Source organism: Manis javanica, chromosome 4 (assembly GCF_040802235.1).
Source record: "Manis javanica isolate MJ-LG chromosome 4, MJ_LKY, whole genome shotgun sequence".
NCBI classification, from domain to species: domain Eukaryota; kingdom Metazoa; phylum Chordata; class Mammalia; order Pholidota; family Manidae; genus Manis; species Manis javanica.
This window is the reverse complement of record NC_133159.1, coordinates 178,486,136-178,511,947: the sequence shown is the minus strand read 5'-3', so window position 1 is coordinate 178,511,947 and position 25,812 is coordinate 178,486,136. Positions and strand designations below refer to the sequence as shown.

Genomic DNA, 25,812 nt, shown 5'->3' with positions numbered 1-25,812 from the left:
CTGGGCAGCCAGACCCAGGCCAAGGGGCCAGGAGGGGAGGGAGTGCCCCGCACCCACCCAGCAGGAGGGAGTTGGGTGGGTCCTACTGATGCCTCTGGGAGAGGGGCGAATCAGGAGTGAACTTGGACCCTGGCCACCGGGCAGATGCAGGGAGGGCCCCACAGGGGTGTGCCCCTGGGGACAGAGGAGCGGCAGAGCTAGGGGAGAGGCCACGGAGGAAGATCAGGAATCAAGGCAGAGCTTCTGGGCGGGGGGGGGTGAGGGGGGTGCAACAGAGACCAGCTCAGCGTCGGTGAGACACCGGAGTCCTCCCGTGACAGCAGTGACAGTAACAGCCATAGCAACAACGGCAGAGCCAGCAGTTACAAGCCAGTGCCACGTACCCTGCAGCGGGCTTCTGACAATAGGCAGGGCCTATTATCACCCCCATTTTGCACGGGACGAAGCCCAAAACCCCAAGGTATAAAGTGGCAGACTAGAACCTGAACTGGGGTCCCCTGGCTGTAAGCCCCCAGCTCTATGAGAATAACCCATTAGTTAACTGCGGCATTGCACAGCTGCTTTCACTTCGTGCCCTCTTCAACCACGTGAAAAGGCCAGAAGGGCCTTGTTGCCTTGCAGATTAAGAACAGGCTTGGAGGGACTGGGGCCCGGCCGACGCCACCGTGTCTCAGGGGCTGACCGCGCAGCGGAATCTCCAAGACCGGAGCGCTTCCTTCTGCGTCGGACGCAGGCACCGTGTGAGGCAAGGTTCTGGGCCATCGGGAGGGCTCTGTGTCGTCGGGCAGAGGCAACGCGGGTTTTTCCTGGGCCTGCCCTCAAGGAGATTCCAATGACTCCTCCAGAGACCTCCCCCTGCCCACGCGGGCACGCAGCGGGGCTTCTCCCAGCCGCAAACTCCGCACACTTTGGCCGTGCCTGCCCTGGACTTAGCGCGAAGGGTGGCGACGGCAGGGCATTTGAGCAAGACCCGGCCTCCACCCGGGAAGCGGCCCCGCCCAGGAGGATGCGGGGGAGGGCTCCGTAATGGAGAGCGCGGCCGGGGCGAGATCAGAGGCGGCTTCCAGGAGGTGGGAGCTGTGGCTGGACTTGGAGTAGTCGAGGTGCTGCAAGGGCGTTTCAAGGGGGAAAAGGGGAGAGCTGAAAGGTTCGAGGAACAGGCCCCTTTGGCCTGAGAAGGAGGGCGCTGCGCCGAGCGGAATGGGAGGTGTTTACTGATTTTTTTCAGGGGGTTGACGTGATGATGGCAGTTCAGACCTAGATTATGTGCTTTGTTCTGGAGGAGGATGGCGCCCACATTAACTCGGCGGAAAACGGCTCTGCCCTGGGGGGGACCCCCCGACTGGGCGGGGCACCGAGGGGCAGGCGTGGGTCCCGGGGAGCCTCGGAGGTGGCCACCTGGACCGACGGGCCCCGCCCCCGGGTGCCCGGCCCCGCCGCGTGCTCGGTCGGCCCCGCCCCCGCCGCCCGCGCGCAGGTAGGGAAGAGGCGGGGCCCCCGGGCGCCCGCCCACTGGAGCCGCCACCCAGCAGCTGGCCGGCACCGCTCGGAGTTGCGTCCCGGGGACGTGGGACCGCAGGGAGGTGAGCGCGGGGCGACGGGCGGGGCCAGCTCGCCGCTGCCAGGCCGCTCCTGGCGCCGGGGAGGTCCGCGGGGTCGAATCCCAGCCAGCCCTGGGGCTGCGGCACGCGGCACGAGGGCGCCCGCCCCGCGGAGCGCTCGGTCCTCACGTGGGCCGAGCCGGAGGCTGAGTCCGGGCTGGACTCGGACAGGGCTGCTGAACCGGGTCTGCCCTCCTCAGGGGGGCTCGGACGGGACGCCTAAGGGGTGCCTGGGCCACGGGCCACCAGATATGGGGACACGAAGATTGGGCAGAAGTTGAACGCCCCGGGAGGAAGAGAGGGCAGGACGGCGCAGTCTGCCTTCATCCCAGAAGTGCTGGAATTCCGACCCGACCCTCCCCTTTCGCCCGGGTGAGCGGCGGGCGGCCCGGGCGAAGTTACCGCTTTAAGCCAAGAGGGGAAACAGGTGCGGGAGTGGCCCACAGCAAGGCCCTACCGAAGCTCAGAAACTGGACAGGGGCCCTGATTGTTGGACTGAGGAGCTTGGGAAGGTTGGCCCCATTTCTGATGTTACTCCAGGGTAGTAGGTTAGGTTAGAGAGGGATATAGAATACAGACCCCCCCACCCCCCACCCCCCACCGCAGGGCAGAGCGGGAAGAACCGGGTGAAAGATTAAGGGAGGAGGCCCCACGGTCGGAGCGCCCGAGAGGGCTCATCCGAGGGGGTGACTTGCAGATACGCTCCGCACCTGCACTGGCTCCTGGTTGCCAGGCCATTGCTGGTAAAATACTGAGCCCCGCATCTGTGCTCTGTAGAGAGGGCAGAGCGGCAAGTGAGGCTTGTTTTAAGAGTAGTGGTTCTCAACCAGGGGCCTGCCCGCCAGGGGGATGTTTGGCAGTGTGTGGGGACGGCTGTCAGATTTCAGGGGAAGGAGCCTTGTCCCTGTCGGCACCTAGTGGGTGGAGGTCACGGATGCTGCTGAACGCCCTGCAGTGCCCAGGATGGCCCACCTCAGTTACCCAGCTCGAAATGTCAGTGGTGCTGTGCTTGAGGTTGAGAGACTGCAGCGACCAACTGGCCCGTCAAGCTACTTCTCACTGACTTCCTCTCCTTGCCTCAGTTTCCTTAGGGGTTGGGGAGGGACTTGCGGTAAGAGGTAAGGAGGTGTGAGGGCAGTCAGTTCCCTAGCTACAGGCTTCTGTGGTGCCATAAGCCTGCCTCTTCCCTGCTCTAACCGCCGCCCTGCAGGAAGCGGGTCTGGGTGCCGCGGGGGAGGAGCTGAGAGCCATAGGCTGGGAACGGCCTCTGCACAGTCCCCTACTGGAGTGCTTCACCCCTAGGGCAGTCTCCCCGCCAGAGCAGCCCTCAGGCTCGAATATCCCCCTGGGGGGAAGGAAGGGGTGAGCTGTAAATACCCCTGCAAAGCTGGATTGCTGAGGTGGGCATAGACACCTGATGCCATGTGACCTGCTGGAATTTTCCCTTCTAACTCATACCTAACTCTTCCTGTTACTTATACCAGGAAAATAACAGCCAAGGAATAACAAGGCTTCTAATTCCTTGCGGCTCCCCAATCTGCCCCCCTCCTGCAATAAGGTTTCACTGTGGCTGTGGGAACCCTGGGTGAGACAAGAGGCCCAGGTGGGCACTGCTCCCAGCAGAGGAAGGCACCTCCCACCCGTCATGTTAGCTGAGTGACTGGGAGATGGAGGACGCCAGAGGGACCCCTGGTACAGATGACCCTGAATTGTTTGAGCTGGGCTCAAGGAATGTACTCCCAGTTTTCAGGAATGGGGGCAGTGGCTGTCAACAGAGAGGCAGGAGGGATAAAACACCCAGAAGGCCAGGCCACCCTACTGTCCTCCTTTCCCATTTCTTAGTGGTACCCACTGCCCATGTCCAGTTTAGTTCTGGACCCTGGCCTCCTGGCCTGGGAAGTCTGGTGGGACAGGAGGGCAGGTGGCACTTTCTGGTTGGTCTGGTTTTGGGCTTTTGTCAGTCTTGCAACTTTAAAAGGCTGGAATGACACTCCCACCTTTTCAGTTGAACAAAAACCTGTAGTTATGGCCCTCATCTGTCGTATGCCTCTCAAGCCACAAAGCAGGGCTCTTGCTTGCACAAAACTGTTCAGAAATTGAGCAGCAGAGCCCAGTACTGAACCTGGGCTGTCCATTCCACGCCCATCCCCCACACCTTGTGCCACCTTCCAGTGAACAGAACATCAGGCGACTCCTGCCTGATTCCCTCACATCTGAATTGCAGCAATATCTGGTGTAACACACACACCAGCCCCGGAGGGGACTTCTCTAAGAGGGGAAAAACCACACCGTAGATGCATTGTGGAGGCCACAGGGGTCTAAGTCCAGCTCTGGATCAGTGCTGGTATTTTTACTGTGGTCCAGCCCTTGGCAGGGTTCCTGTTAACTTGCTAATAAGCTTTACCCCAGATGAGTCCAGATGGGAGCAGGAAGAAGTCAAGAGGGGTGTGTGTGTTTGTGCACACGTGCGTGTATACCTGGTCATGTCCGAGTGACTTGGAAGAGCCACCTGGCGCCTCCCTTTGGGTCCGGGTGAGTGGTGCTGCGATGGGGGCAGCCCCGGCGCCCCACCTGCTCCGTGGGGCACCGTCAGGGGAGATGTGTTGTCCCGCCCTCAGCACATCCCCCGAGGGCTCTGTGTCACCCCCTCGGAGCAGGCCTCCGGGTTGCTCTGGCCACCGCGGGGATTTCCAGAATGAGCCAACGCGTCTGCTCCTGGTTTCCTATCCAGCTGAGCCAGGCTGGGGGAGGGGTGGCCAGCACCTGGAGTGCAAGCCGACCTGTGCGTGGTGGCCAGGGCAGGGAAGCTGCCAGGCAAGGGCGGCGCCCAGGACACAGGCCGGAGCAGCTGCCACAGCTGGGCCACCTGCCCCACGGGGGAAAACAAGGGCTTTCCCCAGACTGCCTATGAAGTCACTATTGTGTCCCTGTGGGAATTAGACCAGTGTAAAGGAAAATTCGTCTTCCTACTTTCAGGAAAGTAGAGACGTCCACCGTGTTCACATCCCTCATTCAGTGAATTTATCCAGGGACCCAGATGCAAGATGTTTGTAATCTAAAAGCTGCTGGAAGGCATGTTCTGGGGCCCTCCTAAGAAAGTAGTTGGACCTAAGTGGGCAGTGCTGATAAGGTGGGCCCATCAGGGTCACTGGCAGGGAGGGTGGGAGGGGGTGATTCCCACCTTGGGGAGCCAAGAAGTGAGGCCTGGAGGCTGGCGGGCACCTATGAGAGTATGGTCAGTAGGATGAGGGCCACTTAAATAGTCTGTGCCTCTGTTTCCCCAACTGTACACGGGGTAACCAGTAGTCCACTGGGCGTGTTGCTGTGCAGGTTCCAGAGGCAATTGTGTAAAGCCTAGAGCCGGCGCCGGCCACGTCGGGCATGGTGGGGGAACCGTTGCGGCAGTGTTACATGACCGCTGTCAGGAGCCGCTCTGTCTGGCCTTGGCACAGATTCAGGTGATGGTGGGGGCCTCGCCCTGTGGGCTGCTGGGGAAACTGGACAAGAACGTGCTGATGAATGGCAGCACTGTTGTTACTCTGGAGAAGTGGCCAGGTCTGGGGTGGGGGACCTCAGTGCCTGGAGGTCTGGGGAGCTGACTGGTGGGTCTCCATTTGGTCGGGGAGGGTCAGGCGGTGCACTGCTGGCCCCCTTCCAGGGACTTCCCTCCCTGCCAGTCTGTTTGTCCATTTGATGTGTGTGCAGGGGTGTCAGGGAGGCGGCGACGCTCAGCTCTGCTCCCTCTGGCCCACCTCTTGGGACCAGGAGCAGAGTAAGCTGTCTTGAGCCCTGGTTTTCTCCTCTGCCTGCACGTGTGGCCCCAGAGCCTGTGCTGAGAGCATCCTCAGCTAGTCCTGCCCCCACTGCAGAAACAAAGCGCCTCTCCCCTTGCCAGAGGGCTCTCCCCAGGGCAGGCTCCAGGGTTGCCCCCAGAAGACCTGGGAGAGCAGGTGGGGGTCCCACCATGGGACTTGGCAGGAGAGGACTTGGAACTGAAGTCTGGGGGAGCCCTGGTTCCCCAGTTCCTGGCCTTATCAGCAGCTAATGACAGTGAGATAAGGGCAGGATGAGAAAATGTGAAAACCCTTTGATAAGCTGGGAAGTGCCACTCAAGCGCCAGGTGATGTCATTTATGCCCGGGGGGCTGGGAGGGGCTCATGAGTCAAAGGCCTGTGCACCCAGAAGGCGCCCCTTGCTCGGCCCCCAGCTCCCGGCCTACTCAGAGCTGTCACCCTAGGCCCATTCCTCTGCCACTTTACCTTACCAGTTCCATGGTGTCAGGAGGCTGTGGAATGTGGGGGTCACCGTTCACCACCCCACAACATGGGGCTTGGACAGGTGACCTAACCTCTCTAAGCCTCAGTTTCCCCACCTGTCAAATGGAGACCATAACACCCCTGGTCTGAGTGGCCTGGATGGGCCAGTGTCCGAGCGTGCTGAAGCCCTAGCAGCTACAAGGGCTGGGGTCCCCCTCTTCCCGGGAAGCATCAGGCTCCAGGGCAGGGTTCTGGGAAGTCAGGTTTATTGGCTCCTTGATGACTATTTACAAGCTGAAAAGTCTTTGCCTGGCATGTTCCTTCCCTCCTGAGGGGCCAGCCTAGGCTGAAGTGAGGGACACCCTGCACTCTGCCCTGAGTGTGTCAAGGTGAGGGACCCAGGGCCTGACGTCTGGCTGAGTGACCTTGGGACTTGCCTCTCTGTAAACTATGGGAAGGCTCTTGTCCCTTAGGTGTATGAATGCCCAGGGTGAGCCCTAGCCAGTGGTGACAACTGCTACCTAGATTTCAGGCCCCCAGAAGGCTACTTAGCATCTTATGCATAAACAGACTGAGGCTCAGTACCCCAAGATCCTGAGAGGCAAATCCTCATGGAGAGAAACCTGGTTCATATCAGGCCTGGGTCATGTGGCGCCCAGCGGTGCATACTCTCTCTCCAGGAACCCTCTTATGCTCTGGCATCTGGCCCAGGAAGGACCAGGGCCTTCTGGGCTTCCAGGTGTCACCTTTGACTCCTCCCATTCACAGTGATGCTCTGGGAGCGGCACAACGGGACAGAATATGCCACCTTCCCAAAGGAGGCGAGACTGCTGGGCAGAGCATCCCAGCCCCTGGCCCCTGCGCTCCCCTCCGTCTGCTGTCCCCCAGGCTCTGGAAGCTGATGCTTTCCTGGGGTGTGGACGGGCACTGGCTTGGGCCTCCATCCAGGGAACCTATATTCCTACTCAGCTGCTGACCCCCTATCTGCTTCCACCATCAGCTTCTGGAGTCCAGAGAGCCCCACAGGGGACTCTGGGAGGGCACCGTGGTGGGCAGAGCCCGGCACTGTGTCCAGCTGGCAGCAGTGGCTGCATCCCAGGTCAGCCAGGGTCCTGGACTGGGGGTGCCCACCAAGGATGATGGGGCATTCACATCTCTGTCAGCACCCCTGGGAGGGCGGTCTTGAGAAAGCCTGATGGGAGCGACAGAGTTGGGGTCAGCACCTCTCTAAGAATATGGCAGCCGGCCCCTCCCTGCCCTCACACACTCACACCAGCCTTTACGGAGGCCCGGAGCCCAGCGCTGGCTTCCCAAGTTTGTGGTGGGCCACACCTCCCAAGCCACAGTAACTGGGTCAGGCGAGCCCGGAACCCAGGATCTGAAGGAAAAGCCAGAGGGTCACCACACCCTTGAACCTACCCCCCAGTTCTTTGGGCCTTCTGAACTGACTTTGAGCAAAGTCCTTAAAGGCGGGGGCAGAAGCAAGGGGCCCTCTGGGCAGGGCTCTCCGTGGGTGCCCTGTGGGAGGGGCGCAGACCCACAGGCGGTTTCATTTTTCCTCTCTGGGCAGCTGGGCCGAGGTGCATGTGCCAGAGTAGCTAGCTGGTGAACTTTGTGTCTGCTGCCTCCCTCTCTGGGCAGGTGGGTGATCGCTAGGAAGGAGGGATGGGGCCGGCAGACACAGAAACCTCCTGTGTGGCTTCTGGAGATAGCACCTTTCTTCCTGTTCCCTTCTCTGACTCTGATGAGTGGGCTGCGGCCTCCACGGGGACATTCCGCTTCCTTCCCTTTTTGTGTCTCCACTTTGTCCCCCAAATCCTGTCCCGAGACTCTCGGCCAGCCTTCCTTGCCCCTGTCCTTTGCTCCCGTCCCCACTCCCTCTCGCTGGGGCAGGGAGGTGTGCAGGGCTGAGTCACCAGCTACCCGGGCAGTCTGAGTTGGACGGCAGCCTTTATATAAGTTGCCTTTTCCGGGTCTTGACTGGGGCTGGAACAATTCCCCGAGGTCAGCAGAACCAGGGCTTTTGCTGGGGTTTGCACACAGGGTGAGGGCCAGCTTCCTCTTTGCAGCTTTCTAAAAACGACCTGCTTCCCAGAAGCGCTGTGGAAAGGAAAATCGAGTTTCAGTTTCTGTGGCAGGGAAGCAGAGGAAAGAGGCTTCTTTCTTGCCCCTGGCCCTCATCCTGTGATTTAGCGGGGGACAGACAGGTTCCCAGCAGCCCTAGGGCTGCCTCCCTTCCACGCCCACAGCTGGAAGTAACCTCTGGGCCAGGTGGTGTTTTCCGGACTCCCTTAGTTCCCGAGATCTAGTATCCCTGCAGGGGGTCCTCTGAACTTCCTGCTTGTATCTAGTGGTTAAGAATGGTCTTGCCTCTTTCCTCTCTGGAGGGGCTGCTTACCTCTTATCCAAGGGCCCCTCCTCCCACTGTCCCCAGTTGTGGCCACAGGCAGGCTAAGCTCTTTGTCAGTGGCCTGCTTGCTTCCTCCTGGGGTGTCTGGGGCTGCAGCTGCTGCTTGCTCCCTGCCCTGCAGCAGGGCATGAAGTCCTCAGATCCTGGGAGTGAGGGAGGAGTCAGCCACCGTTAGCAGGACCAGGGGGGACTTCAGAAACCTGTTAGCGTGCGCTGGTGGCGGGCAAGTGGAGAGAGGGAGGGGACTGGAGCCAGACTCCTGAGTACAGGCAGACCTACACCTGAGGGCAGGCTGGGGGGCCCTCCAGCACCCTGCCTGGACATGCACTGGTGGTGCTCTGTTGGGGACCTCCCTGGAGATGGCCTCTCTCACACTGGCCGGGTCTGTTGGGACCGGGCTTAGCTGGCAGTACCCAGCCCCACCCTCTGTGGGAAAACCAGATTCTCTGGTGCCATCAGCCAGTGTTTTCCGAGTCTGGGTTTCTGTCGTCCGCGCCTGCCCGGGCTGCTGCTAGCCGGGTTATGCTACCGGGTCCGTGGGGACAATGAGGGTACAGACCCTGGGTGCGGTGGGCCAAGGAACTCTTAACCTCAGGTGCCGCCTGATGATTTGAAGTTGCCACTTCACTTTTCTTTGTACCCGCCCCACTCCCACCCTATGCTGGACCCCACCCTAAGTCCCCTCCATTTCCCAGGCCCCTTTGGGGCCTCCTTGTGACTCTGGGACTGGGGCAGAAGGCCCATTTCTGGGGAAAGCCCACTGAGGCTGGCGTCTAGGTTGGGCAGGTGGCAGTGGCTTAGCTGGGTAGGCCATGTCCTCAAACCTCTCACCCCACCTCCGCCCTTGGGCTGGGCGCTGCAGCAGGCCTGGGGGTCTTAGAGCAGCAGATGTGACTGTGGGCCAGGAGGAAGCCTGGCCCCAGGGTGTCACAATTTCCTCTGCAATGAGCAAGCACTTCTGAGGCATGGGAGATAAATGTGGGGCGGGGTGCTCCCAAAGCTCTGGCACTTTCTCTGCTGGTCTCTGCCTCTGGGCTCCTCCACGCCCTGGACTTGAGTTATACGGGTGCCTGGAGTGGGTCCCACAGCCTGCTGTCTACTGTCCCTGGCCCCCCACTTCCTTCTTGAGTCCTGAGGAAGGAGCTGGACCTCTGGCCCACCGGCCCACAGTTTCTGTACAGGTTGGGGGCCCCATCTCAGGAGCAGGCTCTCCCCTCCACAGCGCAGAGGGGCTGTAGGAAAGTGGATTTTTATACCAAATGTGTGGGCTTCATGGGTGTCCAAGTAGAGCCATCACCTTGTATAACTCCCTCATTTAACGGAGAAGGAAACCAAGGCTGGGGAAGCTGCTTACAGGCTGGGACTCTCAACCCTGCCCTGTGAAAATGGTTAAAACAGCCTCCTGAATGCCCCACTCCTCCCCAGGAAAATGCTCCCTACCCCCCTCAGCCCTGCCTCTGCTCTCTAGGGCCAGGCCGCTTCCCCTTGGAAACCCCAGGATTGCCCTGGGCCTAGGGTTACCCAGGGGCCTGAGGGGCTGCCATGGGGAGCAAGCCAGAGTCCTTCGGCCTAGAGTTGTGTCTACCCTTCTTTCTGGCAGGAGGTTGGCATAGATGCCAGCAGGACAGTGGGTGCCAGGCCATCTGACCTTGGGATGGGAAGACTGGCTGGGGAGTCTGCTGTGCTGGAGAGAGAGAGGCAGGAGGTCCACCAGGGACTCCTGCTGGGACAGCATCCTCTCTCCTCGGCCCTGCAGTGGTCACAGAGCTGGGCAGGGCAGGCAGCCCTCAGAGAAGCTTCCAGAGGCAGGTGCTTCACGGGCTGAATGCAGGATTGGAGGAGACAGTTTCTGTCCAGGGCCGACCACCTGCTGTCAGGCACCCACCCACCCTCTCTCCTGCTTCCTCTCCAGTTAGCCATTAGTGGAAGCTGACTCTTCTGGGCCCTGTGCTGCCCAACATTGGAGTTGGGGGTGGGGGGTCACCTGCATGTAAGCAGATCCCTGCAGGATGCCAAGAGAAGGCAGGTGGAAAGTGGCTGATTTTGTCTGCTGGGAACAGGGCAGACTTCCTGAAGGAGGTGACATGTTTCCTTCCTTAAAGTAGCTGGTAGGCATTGGCCAGGCAGATGAGGTGGAGCCTAGGTTGTCAGGCTCAGGGGAAAGGAGGTGGGTGTTTGGGGAGCTGTCTGGTGGGGATGTGGGAGGACTGGGTGCTGACTCCAGGAAGGTGTGATCAGCTGTGGGTTCCAGGAGGATCCTATCTGTTGGTGACCTTACCTGAGCTCAGATCTGGCAGTCCCACCCCCCTGCTTCCTCCACTGCCTCCCTCCCTCCTCGGTGCCAGTTTCCCAGGGCAATACCTGCCCAGTGCCCTCTGACTGCACCCTGGACCCAAAGGAGGCCAAGCTGGAGAACTTTCCGTGCAGGGACCCCAGGTGAGGCTGTTGTCTTGGAGCCATCCCCAGAGTGGGTGTAGCGTGGCCTCCGAGGAGCCAGCTGGCCCTGTGCTGAGGCCCATCTGCCCGTGATCTCCAAGGGGCCTCATCGTCCACAGCTGGTCTGCCCTGGGGTGTGGGGTCAGGACTCCCAGCAGTCCTGAGTGTGTGGGCCAAGCCCTAAAGAAGCAGGAAGCACCCTGGGCCCCCAGGTCTGCCACAGTTCCTCTCCGGCTTCCCCGCCACATCCATTTCTCTCTCTGTAGCTGGGGGACTTCTGCAACCAGAGCAAAAGGCCGTGATCCGATATGTGAAGCACAGAAGGTGCTGCCCTGTGGAATCAGGGACCCATACCCGTACCTAGCCTCTGGTTCACCCCCCACGGCAGCCCTTCAGGCACTTGGGTAACCCCAGGCCTCTGGGGAACACAGTTTGCAAAGCCTTGGGATGCTCTACCGAGTTCGCCTCCAGGCTGGACTCTCTTCTGTCTCGCTGGTAGAGAGCTGTCCAGCACTGAGTGTGCTCCAGAGTTAGGGAACTAGGAGACCTCAAGTCCTGGAGCCAGAATGACTTGAGTCCCAGCTGCTCCGCTTCCTGGCTGTGTGAGCTTGGGCAAGTTACTTAACCCCTCTGAGCCTCTATTCCCATCCACAAAATGGAAACGATGATAATGTCTGCCTCAAAGGCAACAAAGTGGGATAATGGATGTGAAGGGCTGCTCGAGGCCTGGTGCACCTAAGGACTTGACACTGTCCTGCCCCGGCAGCCCTTGGGGTTCTGTTCAAGGAGGGCCCTCCGCCTGCTTTGCTGTACTGGCAGAGCATCCCCTGTGTGGGATTTCTCAGAGATGAAGAGGACTGCCACCCAGTTGTTCGATTTAAATGCTTCATTTTGTGTTGTGTGGATTTCACCTCGATAAATGATTGAAGACCTAAAACATCAAAAAACTTCCAAATCATTTGAACATGGCCTAAGATACCTGGCTTACTCTAATTGAAAAGAAATCTTATCAGAAGACAGCCAACAGTTCCTGGATTTTTAAGTCAAATGCTTCCAGTAAAGTTATGTTAAAACAGAAATAAAAAGTAGGGACTATTTTGATTTGGATTCCCAGCCCAGAGCCAGGGTTTTTAGGTGTTTTTCTATTTTAGGTAAATACCCTGAGGCTAGAGCCCTGGCAGCCTGGCACTCTGCAGGGCCCAGCTCACCACCACAGTGTCCTTATTCCAGGTGAGGAGGAGGAAATCTCCATTTGTCCTTCATCCGTGAGACCATAGGATTATCCCCATTTTATAGGTGTGGAGACAGAGATCAAGATTAAAAGATGCAATGCCCCTGATATGCCTGCTTAACGCCTGCCCTTCCATCCTTATAGGCCGTGAGCACCAAGGAGCTGCCCTGCTTGACCTGGAACCGTCTGTCCGTCTTTTCACCTGTCTCTGCATCTGTCCACCTCTCCACAGAGCTGAAGCTTGACTGCAGGGCATCTGTATAGAGTGAGAAAAGGACTAGAACATGCTCTAACGATCTCTGCAGCAAGACCCAGGAAGCTGCCAGCTGGGCCCAAACTCAAGGTAGGAGGCTGGGTAGCCATGTGGGCTGGACCCAGGGCATCAGCTGCTGTGCTTGTGTGTTTGTTTTGTGACAGGTATGTACCAATGCTACCTGTGGGCCAGTACTCTTCCGGCAGTGGAGACGCAGCAGTGAATAAGCAAGAAGGTGGACAGAGGGGGAGGCAACTAGGGTGAAGTGATGGAGAGACCTGTGGGGATAGGAGCAGCTGGCAGTCAGGGAGGGCTCCTCAGAGGAGGTGGCACTCAAGCTGGGACCAGAATGATGAAAGGGAAGTGCCTATTCCACTGTGCAAGGATCTGATCTGGGGGCAGAGGCGCCAACATGGACGGAGGGCCAACATATACCTGCTTGAGATTTTTTTTAATAGCTTTATTGATATATGATTTATATTTGATTCACATACTTCTCATGCATTTAAAGTGTACAATTTGATAGTTTTTAGTATATTCACAGGTATGCGTAACCACCACCACCATGCACTTGGAACATTTTCAGCAGCTCAGAATGAAGCGCATGCCCTTAGCTCACTGCTCCCCCTCTCCCCTCTGGCCTGACTCATCTTTCTGTCCTTATGGATTTGCCTGTTCTGGGCTTTCATAGGAATGGACGCCAGCCGTATGTGGTCTTTTGTGTCTGGCTTGAATTCAGCATAACGTCCTCAGGGATCCCCCGTGCTGTAGCGTGGGTCAGTGCTTCGTTCCTATTTGTGGCTGAGCAATATGCCATTATGTGGACGCAGCCCGGTTTGCTTATCCATTTGTCTGTTGGTGGCATGGGGGTTGTCTCCACTTTTAGCTGTGATGGACATGTGCTGTGAACACTGGCAGGGCCGTTTTATAAGACCCACCGAGACCCAAGAAGCACTTACTTCAACCCAGCAATTCGACTTCTGAACTTTGTCTTGTGATAATCCCGGGACAGGCACACACGCATAAGCGAGGGCATCGTTAACACAGAACACAAGCCTACGATGCCAGAAACATGCTGAACAGCCATGAATCTGGGAGTAAGCAAATCTTGGTACATTCCACTCAGTGAAATCTTTGCAGTCACCAAGAAAGTTACGGTAGATCTGTGTGCAGGTGTTGACAGGGAAAGACACCCACACAATGGCAGAAAAGGTAAGAGTTTGTGTAGAATTTTAAGTACTTGTGTCCCTTACCGGGTACACAGAGGCATCCCCACCAAGGTCTTTTCTGCAAGATGGGGTGACAGGCAGGCCATGAGTTCACTTTCTGCTTTACAATCTTCTGAGTCTTTTTTTTGCAATGAGCATATCCACTTTTATCATTAAGATACAATATTCTTCCTGTGAAAAGAAGGAAGTGCTGGACAGGTGGCAGTTTCAATTACCTTTGAAAAAGGAACTGGGCCACCATGCGGCACGGGGACCAGCGAGGTGGCTTTCTCGTCTGTCTGGGAAGTAGGTTGGGCTGCAGCCACCTCCTTGCTCGCTGCCCAGGGCCTCCTGCTCCCTGCACAGCTGTGGACCCCTTGTTTGTGGTTCATGCACTGAGGTTCCCCAGAGCCTTCTCCTTGTCCTCCCCCAAACCCTGGGTGTTCAAGGAAGCTGCGCCCTTGCCCCCTGGCCAGCCCAATGGGTGGCCAGGCTTACTGCAGCTCTGCCCCCTTTGCCCTCATGTTCCTTTCCGAGTTTGGTCCTTGCCTGCAACAGAGACACCAGCAATGGAATGAGGTGGAAAGCTGGGAAGCTCCCAGCTCCTGCTGGCCTGGAATACAAATGAAAGACAGAGATAGACCTTGCAATCACCCAGCCCAGTGTTAGGGCTGGACCGACTCTGTGCAGGTTGCTCTCAGTCTGGGCGGCCTGTCCTAGCACCAGAGACCCCGTGCCCCCTTCCATTCTGCCACCTCTTGACACACTCATGTCCCCTCTCCCTGTTTCCATTCCAGCTGCCCTGCCCCCTCTGCCCACCATGGCCTCAGCTGACAAGAAGGGCGAGAGCGTCTCCTCTGTGTCCAACAGCCGCCTGCAGAGCCGGAAGCCACCCAACCTGTCCATCACCATCCCGCCCCCCGAGACCTCAGCCCCCGGCGAGCAGGCCAGCCTGCTGCCTCAGGTAAAGGGGTGATTTGGGGGCTCTCTGCCCTACCACAGGTGACAGCTGTGCCCAGACGACACTTTTTAGGCAGCTCTGCTTCGCAGAGGAAGCCCCTTCCTGAGGTACAGCTGCCTGTGTAGCCCCTGACTCAGGCCTGCACCCCCTCTTTTCCCACCCAAGATGTCACAGGGAGTGGGCCCTGAACTCAGGGTTCCATTTTATGGTGGTCCAGGGAAAATAGGAAATACTATCCTTGAGAAAGTCTTGCTGGTCCCCCTGGGAGCCACCTATTGCCTAGCCAGCCCCTTCCTAGGGGTGAGGCCGTCTCTGAACTGGGGGAAGGGGCACAGGGCATCTTCAGCGTCTGCAGCCTGACCTCACAGCGCCCGGCTCCTGTGGGAGAATGGGAATGAATCAACATTTCCAACAGTCTGGACCACTCTCCATAAAGAGCTCTTTGAAAACAGGCTTGAAGCAGCGTGGGCTTCCTGGGCATGAAGGGAAGCTGTGTTGGCACCACCCACCCATCCCGATACACAAAAATGGGAGCTGGCATGGCTCCTGAGGGGGCAGTGGGTAGGGAGCTAGGGAAATTCGTGCCAGGATTGGCTGGAATCATTAGAAAATGGTGGTTTTACATTTGGAATGAAAGCAGCTCGGGCTGTAAATTAGGGTTGAGGTTTGCTTGCTCAGGGTTTTCACAGTGGGAGCCAAAAAGTGAGCCCAGGAGGTCACAGCCTGCCCCCTGCCCGCCTCCCACAGAGGCCCAGGAATCCAGCCTACTTGAAGAGCGTCAGCCTCCAGGAGCCACGGGGACGATGGCAGGAGGGCAGCTCGGAGAAGCGCCCTGGCTTCCACCGCCAGGCCTCCCTGTCCCAGAGCATCCGCAAGTGAGCCGTCCGCCCCCCCGCCCCCGTCCCCCAACCCTGTGGATTCTCGGCACCTGAACACTGGCTGGGTCCCTGTGTCCTCTTTCTCGAATGACTAGGCAGGCATTAATGAGCAGCATCTCCCTGCAGGGGTGAAATGTGACACTCGAACACCATGTTACAGGTGGGGAAACAGGCCCAAGGGGGTCTGTGCCTTGTAGAAAGTCACACTGTGGAGGCTGACAGGCCTCAAGGAGCTGGGGTGGACCACTGCCCCTCCGAGCAGCTCCCAGGGGCCTTCCCAGCCTAGCTCACCTTCTGCTCTTTGCTCCGTCTCTGCTCATCTGGTCACTGGGTACGGGACCAGGGCTCGAGGGGAAGCAGACTTGCCCCTCCCCTGCACGCACCCCTGTCCCATCACCTCACGCCACCCCTGCACTCGCATGTGCCACGGTCCCATTCACGGTCATGCCAATGCACCCTCCATCCCTCCGGCAGGGGCGCAGCACAGTGGTTCGGGGTCAGTGGCGACTGGGAGGCGAAGCGGCAGCACTGGCAGCGCAGGAGTCTGTACCACTGCAGCGCGCGCTACGGCCGGCTCAAGGCCTCGTGCCAAAGGGAACTGGAGCTCCCCAGCCAGGAGGCGCCCTCCTTTCAGGGCGCCGAGTCTCCGAAGCCCTGCAAGATGCCCAAGGTGGGCTCCCTTGGGGGTGAGGGCCGGGCGACGGCTTGGGGCCCCATGGGCCCTGCTCACCGCCTTACTCCCTCCAGATTGTGGATCCACTGGCCCGGGGACGAGCATTCCGCCACCCAGACGAGGTGGACCGGCCCCACGCCCCACACCCACCGCTGACCCCGGGGATCCTGTCCCTCACCTCCTTCACCAGTGTCCGCTCTGGCTATTCCCGCCTGCCCCGCCGCAAGAGGGTGTCTGTGGCCCATATGAGCTTTCAAGCTGCTGCCGCCCTCCTCAAGGTGAAGATGCCTCCTCCACAGCGTGCCCCCTGTCTCTGCCCAGCCTCCTCTTCCCAAAGCATCCCCCAGGAGGCTACTCTGTGCTGAGGGCAGTGAGTGCACCAGGATCCCAGGGCAGAGGGACCCCTGAGCTTATCCCACATCCTTCTAGCCTCACTTCTGTCTAGTTTGGGAAGCTGGCTTCTGTACTGACACAGAAGCTGGAAAGTAGGAAGTGAAATGTGCAGTCACCACTCCTTCACCTATTTGCGGAGCCTCTATTATGTGCTGGGCACAGGGGCCACCAAGTGAAATGCGCAAGGTCCCTGCCCTGGTAGAGCCCCCAGCCTAGGTGAGGGCAGATGTCACCATTTAGTGTGATAAGAGCTGGGCCACCCAGAGGAGGTGCTGCACATCTCGCCCAGGAGAGGGGCTGATATCAGGGAAGGTGCTTGAGCGGAGCCCAGAAAAATAAGGAAAGGAAGGGCGGAACAGCATTCTCAGAAAGGGAATGGCTTATACAAAGGCTTGGAGGTAGGAGGGGGTGTGGCACTTTGAGGGAGCAGCAGGTGGTTTGATGTGGTTTTAGAGGTGGTTACAAGAGGGAGCCCCAGGAGATGGGTTTGAAAAGGTGGGTGGGGGCCTAGTCTGCATGCCAAGAAGCCAGGACTGGGGGGGGATGGTCTGAGTCTTGGTAGTGTGGGTGCGGGATGAGCGGTGGGGTACTAGCTGCCCAAGCCAGAGGGCAGGAGGTCGCCAGAGAGAAGGTAACAGCAGAGCGTGGAGAGAGAGATGTGTTCGGGGCTATGGAAGAGCTGGTGACGCGTTCCTGGCCGCCTCTCCCAGACGCTCCCTGCTGGGGGCAGGGTCCATCCCCCTGCTGCCCAGGGAGGGTGGGCTGGTGATTCTGCAGGGCAGGGGAGCCTGGCCTGGGCCTGAGCCTGATGTGCCTGCCTCTGCCCTGTCACAGGGGCGCTCAGTGCTGGATGTCACAGCACAGCGGTGCCAGGTGGTCAAGCGCAGCTTTGCCTACCCCAGCTTCCTGGAGGAGGATGCAGTTGACGGGGCAGACACATTTGACTCCTCATTTTTTAGTAAGGCAAGCACGGGGCGTGGGTCCCTGGGGTTGGAGTTCAGGTGGCCTGGGGGCTAGGAGAGGTGACCTGGCCTCGGGCACATTCTGCCAGGAGCCCCTAAGAGATCCAAAGGCCCGTGGGTGGGATGGGGGTGTGCAACCTGTGCAGTTCCTGGGTCCCCGTCTTTCTGACAAGCAAAGCGACCTGGTGGGCAGGTGCCAGCTGGGAAAGTCACTGTCAAGGCTGACAGGCCCTTGCCTCCCAAAGAGCCTATCGGCCTTGCTCTGCCTTGGATTGAGCGGCCCTCGACTCCTCACACTGTCTCTGTGTCCCCCACTGCACCCCCACCCCAGGAAGAAATGAGCTCCATGCCCGATGATGTGTTTGAGTCCCCCCCACTCTCTGCCAGCTGCTTCCGGGGGATCCCACACTCAGCCTCCCCAGTCTCCCCGGAGGGGGTGCAGATCCCTCCGTGAGTTGTGGGCAGTCCTCCCGGTAGAGGGAGGCAGCACAGTGGGGAAAGGACTCCCAGTCCGCAAGTTTCCCAGAGCCCTTCGGGATGTGTGGGAGGGGGCATCAGGCTGAGAACTGCTGTCCCCACCAGGAAGGAATATGGCCAAGCCCCGGTCCCTGTGTCCAGGCGTGGCAAGCGCATCGCCTCCAAGGTGAAGCACTTTGCCTTCGACCGGAAGAAGCGGCACTATGGCCTGGGCGTGGTGGGCAACTGGCTCAACCGCAGCTACCGCCACAGCATCAGCAGTGCCGTGCAGCGCCAGCTCGAGAGCTTTGACAGCCACCGGTGAGCGGGCATGGGGGTACTGCCAGACGAGGGGTGTGGTCGGGGGAGCCTCTGCTTCAGGCAGAAGGAAGAGGAGCTACGAGCTTCCCAAGAGGGTCTGGAGCTTCCAAATTCCCTGGGCCTTCTCCAGAAGCAGCCCCTTACTAGCAGGCGAGTGGTGAGCACCTCCCTGTGGGGCAGGAGAGCAGGGACACGTCCTCAGAGCCTCCCTTCGGGCATGCACGTTACCTGGGAGGCTCCTTGGGTGCTCACTGCCTCTTCATCTCCCATTCTTGGCCTGCATCGTCATCCTGGCTCCGAGAGAGTAGCCAGCGCGTGTACTGAGGGCCACCTCACAGGCCCTGGAACAGAGCTCCAGCAGAATGGAGTCATGAGGGCAGGGCAGGGATCAGAGGGACAGTTAGAAGCTGTGGCTGTAAGTGAGGGGACTGGGGGAATGTGCAGAAAGACCCTGGGGGAAACCAGAAGGTTGGGCTGATTCACACACAGTGCCAATTGGCAGTGACCTGATAGACATGATACCTAGAGTTAGAAAAAATGAAGTATTAGGAGTGAGTGTCCCGGAGAAGGGCAGAGCATGGGGATGGTGCAGTTGGGGTGAGCAGGAGTTAGCTGGGTGGAGAGAGGCCAAGAGTGTCTCTGGCAAAGGGAGCCTCCTGTGCAAAGGCCCTGGGGCTTTAGGCAGCATGGTTTGTTCCAGGAGGGGAGGAGAAGGGGCTGGGGAGATGGGCAGGCACAGGAAGGCCTTTCAGCCAGCAGGAGGGGCTGATGTTAGACTTTATCCCTCGGTCAGCAAGAAGCCATTGAAGGGTTTTAGGCTGGGAAAGAGTTAAGCTGGGGTGCGTTTTAAGAGTCACTGGTGAAGGATGAGTTGCTGGGGAGTAGAGTGCAGGGTAGGGAGCAGGTGAGAGCTGATGGTGGCTGGGCTCCGTGGCCCGAGGGTCAGGGAGTGGGTCTGGCTCTGCTGACCTGAGGCCTCTGTCCACAGACCCTACTTCACCTATTGGCTGACCTTCGTCCACATCATCGTCACATTGCTAGTGATTTGCACGTATGGTATTGCACCGGTGGGCTTTGCCCAGCACGTCACCACCCAGCTGGTGAGTTGGACTAGGGAAGAGGGGCTCCACCCTGGGGAGGCCTCAGTGTCATGGGCCACCAGGTCCCTCCCATGGCAACAGTGTAGCCCAAGCAGAAAGATGCTGTGGGTCACCTTTCACTTTGCCCCTCAGCCCTTCCTGGGGGCCCTACCCTAGGACGGGCAAGCCCCTGACTCCCCTCCCCCCACCTCTGCATCAGGTGCTCAGGAACAAAGGTGTGTATGAGAGTGTGAAGTATATCCAGCAGGAGAACTTCTGGATCGGCCCCAGCTCGGTGAGGGGCCCAGTCCAGGGACAGCATCTCAGCAGGGAGTCGCTGGGCCCTGTCATCCCCAGCTGGGCAGGGAGGGGCGTGGGTGGCTTGCCCCATAGTCCCCCCATCGGGGGACCCTGAGGGGAGACCCTCAACAGAGGAGCCAGGTCGGCGCCCGAGCTTCCTCCCTCTCCCTCCAGATTGACTTGATTCACTTGGGAGCTAAGTTCTCACCCTGCATCCGGAAGGACCGGCAGATCGAGCAGCTGGTGCTGCGCGAGCGGCACCTGGAGAGGGACTCGGGCTGCTGTGTCCAGAATGACCACTCGGGCTGCATCCAGACCCTGCGGAAGGACTGCTCGGTGGGTCAGGGGCCGCCACGAACCCCAGGCCCTCCAAGCCTGCCAGGCCCACTCTGGCCCCAGCTCCGTCCCCGTCCCCACCTGCACTTGGGGGAGGGGTCCTTCACCAGTATGACCTTGTTCCCTACCCCCTTCCTTTGCCCTCCCAGCCTCCCACACCCCTGTCCTCCGCCCACAGAGCAAGGGTGCCAACCACCCCAGCCCCGTGGAAGTGGAAGGCAGGTCTCAGGAGTGTCAGCTGGGGTTGGGGGTCTGGGGGATGGACTGGAGCCCAGGGGCACAGGGGTAATGGCCTTCTCTTGGAGGGTCCCCTGCCTGCTCCGATGACCTTGTTCTAGCCGTGACCAGCCCATTTCCATCCTCCAGGAGACCTTGGCCACTTTTGTCAAGTGGCAGGATGATACAGGGCCCCCCATGGACAAGTCTGATGTGGGCCAGAAGCGGACTTCGGGGGCTGTGTGCCACCAGGACCCCAGGTGCAGTCCCAGGGTGACCTGGAGCTGGGCTCAGAAGATGGGGTTGAGTATCAGGTTGTCTGTGCCACCCCAGGGATGGTGGGAGTTGGGGGGTGCCATAGCTCCTCATCTTAACCCCTCTGACCTCTGCCTCCAGAACCTGTGAGGAGCCAGCCTCCAGCGGCGCTCACATCTGGCCTGATGACATCACCAAGTGGCCTGTGAGTGTCCAGGACCGGGAGTGGTCTGGGAAGGGCAGGGAAGGGGCCCCTGTTGCCACACAGGCCCATCCTCCTGTCGGTGCCCCTCCCACAGATCTGCACAGAGCAGCCCAGGAGTAACCACACAGGCTTCCTGCACGTGGACTGCCAGATCAGGGGCCGCCCCTGCTGCATTGGCACCAAGGGCAGGTGAGCCAGCCAGCGTGCCCCCTGGGCTTCCCAGCTCCTCCTCCACCATCCACCTCTGCTGCTGCTGTCCTCCCTCCCCAAGAATGGGGTCACGGGGGTATGACTAGGATGAAAGGGAGCTTGCCTCACAGCTGGGGTCCCTGTAGGGGGCATCCCTTTTCTGCCAGCCGTGCCTGCTGTGGCAAGGCATTGGGCACCGGGTAAGAGGGCAGGAGTGCTCAGAGCCCTGATGTGTCCCCTTGCCCCCCATCCCTGCAGCTGCGAGATCACCACTCGGGAATACTGCGAGTTCATGCACGGCTACTTCCATGAAGAGGCGACGCTCTGTTCCCAGGTGAGGCAGGGCATGGCAGGAGCCGGGCATGGCAGCCTGCTGGAGCTGGCCTCATGTATTCTCCTCTGCAGCGCATACCTGGCTTTGCCCCTCACACTGCAGCCTCCCACCCAGCCAGGTTCCGGGCACTGACCACCATGCGCTTGCCCCCAGGTGCACTGCTTGGACAAGGTGTGTGGGCTGCTGCCCTTCCTCAACCCTGAGGTCCCAGATCAGTTCTACAGGCTCTGGCTGTCTCTGTTCCTCCACGCTGGGTAAGAGGCTCCTCCTGCCCCCCAACCCCAGGCCGCTGTGGGGGCTGCCCACATGAACTCAGGGAGGACGGGCTCCTAGACCAGGGCACAGCCAGCACAACCTGCTGGACTCCACGGCTCCTGAAGTGCCTAGCTGGTGGCCACAGGTAGGCGTGGGAAGGCCATTGCCTGGTGTGTCCCCCGTCAGCGTGGTCCACTGCCTCGTGTCTGTGGTCTTCCAAATGACCATCCTGCGGGACCTCGAGAAGCTGGCTGGCTGGCACCGCATTGCCATCATCTTCGTCCTGAGCGGCATCACCGGCAATCTCGCCAGTGCCATCTTCCTCCCGTATCGGGCAGAGGTAGGGACTCAGGGCATGGGCAAGGTGGGCTGGTTCTGCGGCATCCCACCCCTCCTGCCAGGTCTGCCAGAGGGCCGCATGGCCCCTCCCATGCCAGGCTCAGCAGCGGCTGGACAGCTAAGCTGGGGGCTTATCGGCCAATCCCTTAATCCCCGGGGGGTGGATCGGGGGAGCACCACTGCCCCTGAGTCACACCCAGATGTCACCTCCAGAAAGACCTTCCCAGACCCTATCCCCTACTCGTACTCTTCTCTGATTCCTTTCTCTTCATGACCATGACTGCCCACCTGCTGACATGTCACCTATCCATGGATTGAGGTGGATGGATTTGCCAATGTGCAACCACTCTTGACCCACAAAAATGGCATTTTTTTTTTATCGGTTCACCCTAATGCTGTTGGCTTATTCAGTGTCTTCCCTCCCCACTGCTTGCTGCCTGGAGCAGGCCTGTCCAGATTATTGTACTGGGCATACGCCGGCCACATGTTAGGGGCTCGGTGTTGGCAGAAGCCCTGGGTGGAACACGCCCAGCTTGGGTCCAGCAGCTCCGGCCACCTCCCGGGTCCCCACCCCTGGGAGGAGCTCATCGGTAGGACAGCTCAGGTCCTGGGGCTCCCTGCCCCAGCTGCCCACGTGGCACCTGGGAGTGACGCTCCCCCCGCCCTGGTGACGCAGGTGGGCCCGGCCGGCTCGCAGTTCGGCCTGCTGGCCTGCCTCTTCGTGGAGCTCATCCAGAGCTGGCAGCTGCTAGAGCGGCCCTGGAAGGCCTTCCTCAACCTCTCGGCCATCGTGCTCTTCCTCTTCGTCTGCGGCCTCCTGCCCTGGATCGACAACATCGCCCACATCTTTGGCTTCCTCAGCGGCCTGCTGCTGGCCTTCGCCTTCCTGCCCTACATCACCTTTGGCACCAGCGACATGTACCGCAAGCGTGCCCTCATCCTGGTGTCGCTGCTGGTCTTCGCCGGCCTCTTCGCCTCGCTGGTCATCTGGCTGTACGTGTACCCCATCAACTGGCCCTGGATCGAGCACCTCACCTGCTTCCCCTTCACCAGCCGCTTCTGCGAGAAGTATGAGCTGGACCAGGTGCTGCACTGACCAGACCACCGCCCGGCAGGGACGGGCGCAGTGGCTCCACAAGGCACTGCCCCTGTGGGGACCCTGCCTGGGCGGGCTGCCTGTCTAGATACCCCACCCCGGCCCCCTGCACCAGGGGGGCTGACTCTGCAGAGTTGGCCATAAAGGCAGGTTCCTGGGGGCAGTGAGGCCCCTTCCTCAGGCCTGTGTGCCCTGGCCCAGGCTGGGAGACGCTCCGAGCACATGCTGCTCTGCAGCTTGGGACCCCACTCTGACTGCTCCCTCCTCCCATGCTGTCGGGACCAGCTCCTGGGGATGGGCTCTTCACCGAGGTCTCGGGCCGCTGCCCATGGCCCACCACAGCCTCTGCTGGTGCCGATCTCTCCCCACCATTACTGTGAGCGTGCCCTCACCCAGGACATGGCCGGGGTTCCCACCAGGCTCCCACCCCGGCCTCAGCCAGGCTACCCTTCCTGTTCTCCCCTCTCTGCCCTACAGCACGGAGCTCATCAGTGGCCTGGTGAGCCTGCCCATAATGCTCCAGACTAGACATTACGGAGAGAGGCTCTGGCTGTGGTCCGGGGCAGAGGAGCAAGGAGACAGCTGGACTTGTTCTCAGCAAACAGGCCCTGCCCCTCCGAGCCCTGCCCGGCCCTCCCTCTGAGTCAGTGTCCTGCCCCGTGGGCCAGACTCTGGGGACAGCCGGCCCACCACGCCTGCCTCACTCCCATCCAAATGAGCGGCCACCCCAAGGCCTGGTTTTATATTATGTCTTATATTATGGTCCTAATTTTTAAAAGTAACGCTAACTTTGTGTAGATGATGTCTCAAATGTATTAAATGAATATTCTTTAGGGAATTGCCTTCTGAGGACTTGGGTAGAGTGAAAGCTGGAACTTTATTTTGGGGGCTAAAGGGGGTCAGCCACAAGCAGCTTGAGGGGAGGGCCTTGGCCCAAATGGACGGTGGAAAACCTGTAGGACTTCTGGGGGATTGGGCTGGACGAGAAACCAGGTTAGGTCAGGTGGGGAACGTCAGGCAGTCCCTTAAGAGGGCTGCGTAGAACCCTTAGGCTCCTGGGTCCCCTGCTCCAGCTGGCGCAGCAGCAGGAGTGGGTGGGCCATCCTGGCAGGGACAGTGTGGGGAAGAGGCACCGCACTTGCGCGTCCATTCCAGCCCCAGGTGCACCCACTCACTGCGCCTCACCCACAGCCCTTCACCCCACACACACCCGGGAGACGACAGGCACAGCCACTTTATGTGAGGCACTGGAATGAGGGGGCAGACAGAGTGGGTCCCAAGGTGGCCCCTATCTGTCCTTGCTCTTATCTACCCCCCATTTCTGGGCTGAGGGCAAGAAGGGGTGCCCCAGGGTCTGGGAGGTAAGGGGCCCCTGAGTCCCTCCTACCTGCCCAGAGGGTCCACCATTGGTTCCTGAGAACAAGGGAGTCACTGAAGCAAGGCCAAAGGATGCCTCCCACTGTCCCCAGGTACTGATCCAGCCCTGCCTTGAGCAGTTGGGAATGCTGGAGGCCCAGAGGGGTCTCCTGTGGACAGACCAGAGGACACACCACTTGTGCTCCAGCTGGGCAGTCTAGCCTGCCTCTCTGTTTCACCACTCCCCTTTGCCACTGCCTGGGGAATCTGTCTCCCCTCATGGTCAGCTGAGCTGGGGCGAGGCCAGAGCAGAGAAGGGGACATCTGGGGCTAGATAGGAGCCCCAGCCTGCTTTCCCACAGCTCTGGCATGTAGCTGTGGGTCCCCGAGGTGGGTGGGTGACCAGGCCAGTTCAGCAGCTGCTGTGTGCTGTGAGGCACAGCTCTGCTGGGAGCCCTGGAGCTCAGTGAAGCTGAGCAGGCCCACAGTGGCAGCACATGGGCCCACAGGACGGAAGCCGAACCTCTGGTAAGAAGGGCACAAGGGTATCCTCCCACATGAGCACAGCCTGGCCCAGAGCTGGCTGGCCACCCAGATGGTGCAGGTAGCACCGCAGCAGGATGGAGCTCTTGCCCTGCTGCCGGGATGTGTGGTCCACAGCCAGCACGCTCGGATGGGCTGTGCGGCCCTCAGACCTGTGCAGCATCAGGGACTCCTGGGAACAAGCAGGGACACGATTCCTGGCCACCTCTGCTGACACCTGCCCCCCAAACCACCCCCACTCAGCCAAGAGCACATGTCCAATTAGGCCTCGCCTCCCATCCAAGGAGGGCACCAAATTGGGAGCTACATGCCCCCAGTAGGAGCCTTCATGAGGGTCTTTGGGACCCCAACAGATCCTTGGCCTGTGCTCAGCCCCCCCAGCCCCTGGGCTCCTCCCCACTTCCGATGAGGCTGTTCCAGGGACAGGGCGTCACACACCACCTTGCCCTTGCCAGACTGGGTCTCTCCTCATCCCAATGGGAGCCGATGATGAAGGCAGCCAGGCGGCCCTCCTCAGACCAGCCCAGGGACAGCTCCGGACACAAGGTCAAAAAGTGTCAGATCTCGTCCAGATCCAGGGGGCAAATGCCCGAGACGGAAGTGAAGGCTATGGTGGGAGGCACGGGGGGTGGCTTAGTGGTCACTGTGCCATGTGCCCACTCTCCACTGTATGCCGAGCATCTCTCACCACCCCTCACCCCTCCCTGGAAAATGGAGGATACAGGGCTGCTGTTCCCCCCACTTTTCTGAACACGCACTCTTCATAGTCTGATACCCTGGGGACCCAGACACCAAGGACAGGGCCTCCTCCCACGGGACAACTGCAGCAGAGCGCACTAGCGTGGGACCCTGTGTCGGGGCTGCGCCCCTTCACGCTCCATCTCGAACACACTGTGGCATCCTCTGGGGTGAGGCAGCGAAACTCACTGGCAGGAAGCGTGTGGCGTCGCTGACGGCTTGGGGACTCTGGGGGCCCAGGTGGCAGGCACAGGGCCACAGGCTACAGGTGGTGGAAGCTCTGTATGGACATCCTGGTCACTGGCGCCTCCTTGCGGTGACCCAGCTTCAGAAGTGGCCTCTGAATTCAAGGAGAGCCGCCCAGCACCTACTGGAGGGGAGCCGAGGTCAGGGGCTGGTCCCTGCCGCCGAGAGGGGCGGGCCGGGGTGGCATGCGGCTTGCCTCTGGTAGCTGGACCCAGGGTGGGGCTGGCCCCAAGGTGGAGTCTGGGGACTGTAAACGGTGGTGCTCTCCCCACCCTTCCCTCCCAGC

The 25,812-nt window shown here is 60.0% G+C and overlaps 2 protein-coding genes and 1 long non-coding RNA gene across 15 annotated transcripts; 1 reads left to right on the top strand and 2 right to left on the bottom strand.

Moving 5' to 3' along the window:
- The first annotated feature begins 1,020 nt into the window (after positions 1-1,020).
- Positions 1,021-23,476, top strand: RHBDF2 (rhomboid 5 homolog 2). 13 transcript variants are annotated; one of them, XM_036997533.2, is made up of 20 exons: positions 1,536-1,583; positions 1,802-1,973; positions 12,079-12,277; positions 14,193-14,359; positions 15,104-15,231; positions 15,709-15,904; positions 15,982-16,185; positions 17,135-17,263; positions 17,594-17,712; positions 17,845-18,039; positions 19,028-19,139; positions 19,339-19,413; positions 19,593-19,754; positions 20,121-20,284; positions 20,367-20,430; positions 20,525-20,619; positions 20,878-20,953; positions 21,107-21,207; positions 21,395-21,548; positions 22,224-23,476. In XM_036997533.2, exons 4-20 carry the CDS (start codon positions 14,216-14,218, stop codon positions 22,641-22,643), a joined length of 2,538 nt encoding a protein of 845 aa, XP_036853428.1. In that variant the 5' UTR covers positions 1,536-1,583; positions 1,802-1,973; positions 12,079-12,277; positions 14,193-14,215; the 3' UTR covers positions 22,644-23,476. The 13 variants fall into 13 exon arrangements, with proteins under 13 accessions (XP_017518317.1, XP_036853431.1, XP_073092075.1 ...); XM_036997535.2 differs by lacking the exon at positions 1,802-1,973 and adding an exon at positions 11,855-11,933 and having other exon boundaries at positions 1,545-1,583; XM_036997537.2 differs by lacking the exon at positions 1,536-1,583 and adding an exon at positions 11,855-11,933 and having other exon boundaries at positions 1,592-1,973; positions 12,167-12,277.
- Positions 6,107-9,463, bottom strand: LOC140849201 (uncharacterized). Its single transcript, XR_012130888.1, has 2 exons — positions 8,256-9,463; positions 6,107-7,957 (listed from the first exon to the last, which is right to left on the bottom strand). It is a non-coding gene; the product is annotated as an uncharacterized lncRNA (long non-coding RNA).
- An 853-nt stretch (positions 23,477-24,329) lies between the features above and the next one.
- Positions 24,330-25,572, bottom strand: AANAT (aralkylamine N-acetyltransferase). Its single transcript, XM_017662804.3, is given in 5 exon segments — positions 24,330-24,530; positions 24,532-24,714; positions 24,995-25,151; positions 25,413-25,437; positions 25,440-25,572. Coding segments are annotated over 5 exon segments (699 nt in total).
- Positions 25,573-25,812: the final 240 nt, after the last annotated feature.

Excerpts from the sequence above, each read along its gene's own strand:
- RHBDF2 (XM_017662828.3), top strand. The coding sequence starts at position 14,216 with ATGGCCTCAGCTGACAAGAAGGGCGAGAGCGTCTCCTCTGTGTCCAAC. Across the intron at positions 20,431-20,524 it reads ATGACATCACCAAGTGGCCT|ATCTGCACAGAGCAGCCCAG; the intron begins GTGAGTGTCCAG and ends CCCCTCCCACAG. Across the intron at positions 21,549-22,223 it reads TCCTCCCGTATCGGGCAGAG|GTGGGCCCGGCCGGCTCGCA; the intron begins GTAGGGACTCAG and ends CTGGTGACGCAG.